At 35.3% G+C, this 8,341-nt stretch overlaps 1 protein-coding gene across 1 annotated transcript in view; it reads right to left on the reverse strand.

The window, feature by feature from the left end:
* Window positions 1-6,839, reverse strand: part of Dpp10 (dipeptidyl-peptidase 10 (non-functional)) — a 1,310,731-nt gene extending 1,303,892 nt beyond the window's left edge. Inside the window, exon 1 of the mRNA XM_005397695.2 lies at window positions 6,561-6,839. Within this exon, the coding sequence (XP_005397752.1) occupies window positions 6,561-6,620 (60 nt within the window). The 5' untranslated portion in view covers window positions 6,621-6,839. The remainder of the gene's footprint in view (window positions 1-6,560) is intronic.
* Window positions 6,840-8,341: the final 1,502 nt, after the last annotated feature.

The following is an 8,341-nucleotide window of genomic DNA, read 5'->3' on the forward strand; positions in this document are numbered from 1 at the left end:
AGAAAATGTGTTTCAGCTCCCTGGGGACTTCAAAATGAGTTTTATCATCATTACAGCTAATAATAATTGCAAATAAAATTCTCAGGTTTTACATCATAAAAATTGATTTTCACTGTACACCTCTATGAAAATGTCATATCCCTTAAAAACTGCAGCCAGAACAAAGGATGATACAAAGCACTTACATAGCATTTCTGTTTGTGGGCACCACTCCTGTTTATTGCCCTTCTATAAGTGAGGAGGAAAGCCTTAACAGGGCTAATCGTCCTCTTCAAAGCCCAGGCCAACAGATTCACTGTGGTACAGGGCAGCTAACAATGCAACTTAGCAGCGCCCTCTCTTCTGTCTCAAACTCTATTTGCAAGTTGGGTAAGCTGTGTGCATTTTTTTTTTTTTTGCTTCCTAATGGTACCTATGAAACAAACAAAAAAATCTAAGTACTGTGGCAAATTTGAAAGAAAAACGCCTGTTCAGAAGGTAAATTTCTTTATTTCATCACCTATTACCCAGCTTAGATCAAGTTTGGCTAATGAAACACCATGCTATGACTGTCCATAGAGGCCAGATTTGTTGTTAATGATGATTAATTTTGTTCCTGTTGTGTACTGCTGTTCATTATGTGCTACTAACCTGGCATAAGCCAAGGGACAAAGGATATTCATGAAAGAAAGGAGAAAGGCAATGGTGACATTCCTGCCTGCTGTTGCCACATGTGTGTGTGTGTGTGTGTGTGTGTGTGTGTAAATTCAGTGCTGCTCTGTGAACAGCTTTGTATGAAGTAATCTTTGTGAATGACAAGAAAAGATAAACTTAATGAGGTCTTGATTCTCACAGAACTTGTGCTGTTCAAGTATCATTCTGAAGTTGTTCAAACTTCTGTGGTACCTGAACACGGATAACTCTTACAAACAGACCATACCAAAAATGTGTCATATTTTGTAGGCCATTAGTTCAGTTGTTCTGAAACTTAATTAGGCATCAGGATCACTTGAAAGACTTATTAAAACAGGTTCCTGGATCCACCTCCAGAGTTTCTGATTCTACAGGTGTGGGGAGAGCCTAAGAATTTGCATTGCTAACAAGTTCCCCATGGACCACGTTTTGAGAACCTCTGAGTTACCTTATAAATCCCATGTTTCCTTTGCAGATGTGTGGTGTTTTCTCAGGGACATTTACTTACCAACAATGTCACTAATCAAACAAAGCAAAAATTTTCAGAAAATATTAAAATTATTTTTCAAAAGAGAAAATGAACTAATATATATTTTTAAAACCTTAAATCTGCCTCAACAATATACAATAAGAAAGTATTTATTCAAAGTAAAAGTTGACCTTCAGATATTATAAATGTCAAAAAATTACCTCTTTTATTAAGAAAAAAAGGCAAAACTATAAAGCTGGTGAATTATTATAGCATTGTCCTTATTTACTAAAAAAGAAAAAAAAATATTAATCTTTTATGCTTCTTGAAAACAGTTGAATTTATAGCCCTCTGAAATAAAACTGTTCTGTAATCACTTAAGCTTTAAATATGTAGCCATAAATATAAATTGTAAATGGCTATAAATTTGTCATTAACAGCTTCTCACTTGTGGTAGTCTTCATGCTTAAGACAGACTGATTTTGCCTTAAGCATATGAGGAAGCTGTGTTTGAATAATTAAAAGATATAGACCATTTGTAAGAGAGAGAAAAAAATGTAGTCACACACACAATACTCTTATCCATAATTGTTTGTATTTTCTCTCTTGGCTTCCTCATACATCAACATTTAGGAAAATGGCCCATCCTAATGCTGTAAGGACATCTGTACTTTTCCAGATAGAACTGTAGAGTTCACTGATATTCTCAGAAACCAATAACTGTAGAATTACCAACAACAACTCTGTCTTTAGTGAGTGTCTAATTCTGTGCCAAGATCATACTTTTGAAATCCTCCTTTCTTTTGTACCCTACAGTGACTAAGACAAGGAACACAGAAAAATCTCTAAGATATCGTAGAGTATGTTATAATTTTTGCACTTAGAATTTCAAAAAATAGTGAACTTCAAGGAAGCTTACATTTGTATTTTTTAAGGACATGAAAAGGGAGCAGCTTTTTCTTATATACTTTCTGTGTTTCTAAATTTGAATGGGCATTGCTTGCATATTTAATTATGAGACACTCTTGAAAACTTAATAGCAATGAACCCTCAAGAATCACGTTAAAAGTCATTGTGATACTCATCCATTAGGTAACAGGGATGGAAGTAACAGCCGTGACAGAAGAGTGGTGTAATTCCTACCCAGTCTCAGCGTGCCAATTCACCAGAGTCACACTCCAGAATACCAATGTGCTAAAGATAGAAATCCCTTTCTAACCTACAGATTTAATCAAAATTATTTGTATTGATATTTTCATTCTCTCTTGCCCACCTGCTTTTTAAGTTTGATTTTACTTTCTTATTGGCACATAGTGTTTGTACAAATGTGTGAGATACTGTATGATAATCTACACAGTTATTTCATATCCTATTTCCTATGCCACAGTTTGGATGAGGTTGTGGGTTAGAAGTATTAAATGAGAATTAGCTTCATAAATATATAAATTCAGTTAAAATTACCATGAAAAATTTTGTCAGCTGAAGATGATGAAAATCCTAAGAGTGTGTTATGGTTTATACAAACTAACAACACACCAGCTGGGCTAAGTAGAAAGAAGCTGGAACTTTTAGACCCTGGGCCTGTATTTTATATGGAATTGGAAACCTGGATGTGTCGGTGGTGATAGAATAAATGCAAATCTTGAAAATGGGAAAGAGAAGGAAGGAGGGGGACATGTTAGGTAGGAAAGCAAAGAAATGTTTTGTAGTATTTTTTTGGAGTTTTCATAGTAAAATATAATGTATATGATTCCTACGGCAAGACTCATCAACCTCAGATAATTCACTCACAGCTTCTAACTTCAAAAAAAATAAAGAAAGAACTTCTACTTTCTTTTGACACACATGGATGCTAGACTTACATTAAAATGAAATAATGTTTTAAAAATCTCTGCACATTTAGAAAATTCTAAATTTGCAATTTTGCTAGGAAAAAAAGCAAGCCAAAGATTTGGCTGGAAGGTTTAATTAACTTTTAGTGTAGAAAAGAGGATCAAACACAGTAAAGGCAAAAGGAAGTGTGTTGCCCAAGGAGGGACAATATTTCAGAGACCAGGTTTATGATAATGCCAAGATAAGATCTGCATTTGACATTCCCAAATTTTCCATTGCAGATCTAAGAATGTAAGAGAATGATTTTTCTCTCAGCACTACTATCCTGACAGTAAGATTTTTATTTGTTTGTTTGTTTGGGTTTTTGTTTTTCTCAGGTACCGGGGATCAAACTCAGGACCTTGCGCTTCCCAGGCAAGTGCTGTGCTCCTGATCTAAATCCCCTGCCCCAAGATTTTTAATCATTTCAGGAAAAACTTTATGGCTTACCAGGTTCTAGGATGGAGAGTGTTTTATGAGAGTATTGCCCTTCGGGTTCCATGCAAAAATGACCTGAGAAGAGGTTGATACCTTTATTTGGCTTGTTCAGCTCTGTTTTCTCTTATCAGCTTTGACTGCAAGAACATACTTGCTGAAGTACCTCAGAAAAATTGTGTTTGAGACTGGAGAAGCTGGAGAAAGGCCCAGAGTGACAAAACAAATGTCAAACAACCCAAACAGTGTTGACCACTTAATTCCATTATGACTCTTCCCCTACCTCTGCTTCTTCAGCTTTGTCACTGTCCTGACCACAAATAGATGTGACTGACAACAATGGTGGAATTTGACCCACTGCAGGTTTCATCACTTTTTTAAAATTCACATGAAACACACACACACACACACACACACCCACCCACACACACACACACGGCTGTTCTTTCTCCTACAGAATTTTGGTTTCTACAGCTAATTTTAGCCATGCAGTTTATTTTGGTGCATTCCTATTGCATTCTCTTTAGCAAGAGTTATACTATCTAGAGGTAACAGCAGCATTTACTATACCGAATGAGGAGAAAAAGCTTTAGAGTTTATTATATTGAGCTATGTAGAAAAAGCCCCTAGAGGGTTTAGAATTTCTAAAGTGGAATAATATGCAAATTTTTAAATTTCTGGGTACTTCCAGAGTCCTAATGTGGGTTATCATTATCTACAGGCCAATCAAATTCCATGAAAGGACTTTATTTTAAATTGTCAAATAATAATTTTAATAATGAGGAGGTAATTAACACTAAACCACTGTGCTCAAGAACAAGATTCCAAAAATTCAGACTTGCAATTCCAGTACACCATAGCTTTCCAAAACTCTCATCTATGGGTTTTTCCTTAGGTTGTTATTGCATTTTGCTCATAGGCTAATGCATTACCTAAATATAGATAGCCATTTTTAGTATAAATTCCAAAAGCCATAAATGTTTCATAATTGAGCACATAATTTGAAGTAAGAGAGCTTTCCACTCATCCCTTTTTACTGTTGCAAATTGGAAAATACTCAAGTAATTACTCCCTTAATAGTTCAATGCTTGCAACTATATATACTTTATGAACATCACAAGCACGTTTTGCTCCCCAGAGTAATATGGGAGGTGCACAAAACAACTTAACTTGTACAATTAACCAGACAACCCAGAGCTTTGATTCAAGATTCTTTCATTAAGCCATTAATATAATACATTGCTAAGTGGTGGGTTGTCCAATTTTTATGATGTCTTTCATTTAAATTCAATGGCTGCATTTAGAATAAAAACCAGCATCTGCAAGATCAGCAAGATGATGCAAAACCCTTATACTAGAAACATTTTTTTCTGCTCCACAGTTTGTCTGAGAGCAGTGGATGCCAGAGCATTAATAAGAAAAGTGATTTAAAGTAACAGAAAGTAGCATTCATTTGTGCTTACCCAATAAAGTAAAGGGCAAATAAAAATGCTTGACCCCTGAGACCTCAAACACTTAAACAGAAAGCCACTGATAATTTTATTATTTTCTAGACAATAGACAGCTTGTAATTATATCCCACTTGAAGCTACAATGCATATTTTCAAGTAGAGTTTATATTTCACAATATATCACAAAATGTCATGCATTCACATTTTTGGCATTGTCCAAGTTGTGGTATACTTATATAATTGATGTATGTGGGAATCTTACATGCAAGGAATAATTTAAATCCTAAAGCTTAACATTTTATTTCTAAACTTGGACACAGTACAAAAAATACAAGGCTGAAATAAATTCTACTTTGGCCATTAGAGATGGTATAAATTATCTGAATCTAGGATCTACATGATTTAAGTTAACTCTCTGTGTTTATATATGATGAGAATCTAATTAGTTATCATTGGATATATCTTGGCTACCTCATTGCTTTTAAAAATAACTGCTGATAAATGGAGTAAAATGTACAGTTTATGGTCTATTTATCATTGAAGACTCTGACAAAGGGTAGGAAAGTTCATAAGAAAGAGATATTACTGAAAACTATATCCATTTTGTAATTACAGTCTATGCAATATTGTCAAAGGCCAGAGATATAAGCCAAAAAGTGATGTAAATCATAAAAAGTCAAGCTTTATGAATTCTTGCATCTTAGTAAAAAGTATGCACTTGTATGTGAATGAGAGCTGGCAATAACTAAAAATGACCCACCAGGTGATCATTTTATCAATCTTCTCCATAAAAGTGTTCCAGAGGAACCAATAATTTTGATTCAAGATAAAAGGGATAACACACACACACATATATACACACACACACACTCACGAGTTCAGATAGATGGCAATATAGAGCAAATTCTTGATTGGAAGCATGGTCATTTATAAGTCTTTAGGTAATTCTAAGTATACCAAATAAAAACAAAGAGTTGACATGTTACTTAAAATTTGAAAGGAGAAATAAAGTTCTGAGCTTATTACTTTGCTTTTAACCATGTGCTATCAGAAATCCTCAGATTTAGAACAATTATTGGTATTAAAAAATATCTCCAATCATTCCCCTAGTTTTGAGTTATATGGTGGTGTACATATGAATATGTCTTTACACTCTTTCAAAAATCTTTTATACTCTCACTAAAGTCACTGAAGTGTAACCACCACTTCAATGCTAATAACAAGGCATATGCTTTTCTCTGTGAAGACAAAAGATTCAAAATTTATATGACTATAATATAGTGCCACCAGATTTTTCAATTTAATGTTACCTGTTTTAAGAGGTTTCCAAATTCCTCACCAGTTCCATTAAGAAAACTGGTATAAGATAGTAACTTCTAGGCACTCACTAAAGTGTATCTCTGAAATTTACCACTGATAGATTTTCAGTCCAAAAAAGCTGAAGTCATCAGGATAGAACAATTGCTCAGTAGAAACTACTCTCTCCAGTCTATTTACACATGCAAACAAAATGACACACTGAGATCCAACCTTCAATCCAAACTCTAGCAAAATAGGTATCTCCACCATCAGTGCCCTTCCATACCAACATCCAACTGTGAGAAAGATGACTGAAAGTACAGGTGCAGAAGCAAAGGGAAGAGGCGAAAACCTTGTCCTACCTTGATTGTTTTTGAGGGCTGACACTTGATGTGATGGGACACGCTGGCAGTTTGGTTCATGTTTCAGGACCCTGGACAGTGCGCGATGCCAGGCGGAGTTCCAGAATACACTAAGGATCAGGTCTCCTCTATTGGACTTCAGCAGGGCTGCTGCTGTTGCTGCTGCTACTGATGCTTCTGTTTCTGCTGCTTTCTCACTCCGGAGGCTGAAACGCTGTCAGACTGGAGGGATCTGTATCTCACTTAGCCCTAAATAAAGCATTTACTTGGTTCATCATTCTCAAAACTCTTGGCAATAAGGAATAGAAAGTCAAGGACTGTTTAAATTCACTTTCACTGTATCTTTTCAGTACTGAGATGTGACAGCTCCACAGTTCAGCCAATGATCTTGGCTCATTCTCCTTTCAAAAGAACGAATACCAGAAAACATACAGAGATCAATTGCGGTCCTACAGTTTAAAGGGGCACTCACAACAATCCTGATTCTGCTGCGATTATACTTTTCTGTCTTTTGCAGTGAACCTCTCTCTCTCTCTCTCTCTCTCTCTCTCTCTCTCTCTCTCTCTCTCTCTCCCTTTCTCTCTCTCTCTCCCTCTGTGTGTCTCTATTTTTTTGTAAATCATTCTCATCCACATATTAAATTTATTCCATCCTGGAAATAAATTTGCCTACAGTAAAATACCAGTAAATGCAGGAAAATAACCTGTTGCTGTTTTTTAATATTTTAGGATTTTACATTTGTATGGTGAAAAACTAACAGTTTAAATATAGATGGATATTGAAGAAATTCTGCAGTGATAGCCAAGAGACTGGCCCTTCTGTAAGCTAAAGGAAAGCTGAAGGTTTATAAAAAAGTTTTCAAACACAGTAGTTACTGTAGTCATTGCATGTTGCAGAAAAACAAGAACATAGTTTCTTTATTCTTCTGTGATTTTATTTCTGGTTATTTCTCAGCTTAAGGCCGCAGTGTTGATTCTTGGGTACAAACTAGCGGTTGGTTCATGCCATTCTAATTTCCCAAGTGTCATTTTGGAAAAAAATCATAAATATGTATGAATAAAATTTCTTCACCACTTCCCAGGGTCACATCAACTCCAGCTATGATAAGCATAGCTGCATTGGTAATAAGAGATCCAGTAGGCTTAAATAAATTGAGGACATTATTTTCCGGTTATTAAAGTATATGATGTGGCCTAAACTAAGTGTGTGCGTCCATGTGTGTATGTATGTGTGTGTGTGATGTATTTTTGAAGACCAGTAATTTTGCTCATCAGAAATATATCTTGCTGCTGAAATGCAAGATTTATAATACTGAATTGTAGGAAGCTTTCGGGAAGCTTTATGATTGGGCCAAGAATGTTAAAGATGAAGTTTATTGTGAGAAGTAATGAATTAACGAGGCCGGTGAAACAACAAACTTTAACATCTTTTAACATACATTCAAAAACAGAAAAAGAAATTTAAACGTTCTGGAAATGTATAATCTGAATGTCTGAGCATATCTGAGCCTCAAAAGTTAGCAACATGAAGACCGTGGGCAAGGAGATAAAACAAAGACGAACCAGACAAAAGGACATGTTCATGGTCTGGTGTAGCAGTATTGAGCCTTGAGGGAGCACAACCAGGGACAGCTTTAGTGCCAAACACATCCATTGACTCAAGATTAAACTTTTCAATCACAAATGTGGTTAGTATGTGCAGCTTCCATTATATTTTTACTGGACTCTCCCATTTTATATAATCCACAAGTCTAAAAAGAATTTCCACTAGAAAATCATAAA

Source organism: Chinchilla lanigera, unplaced genomic scaffold (genome assembly GCF_000276665.1).
Source record: "Chinchilla lanigera isolate Chin_1 unplaced genomic scaffold, ChiLan1.0 scaffold00058, whole genome shotgun sequence".
Taxonomy (NCBI): Eukaryota; Metazoa; Chordata; class Mammalia; order Rodentia; family Chinchillidae; genus Chinchilla; species Chinchilla lanigera.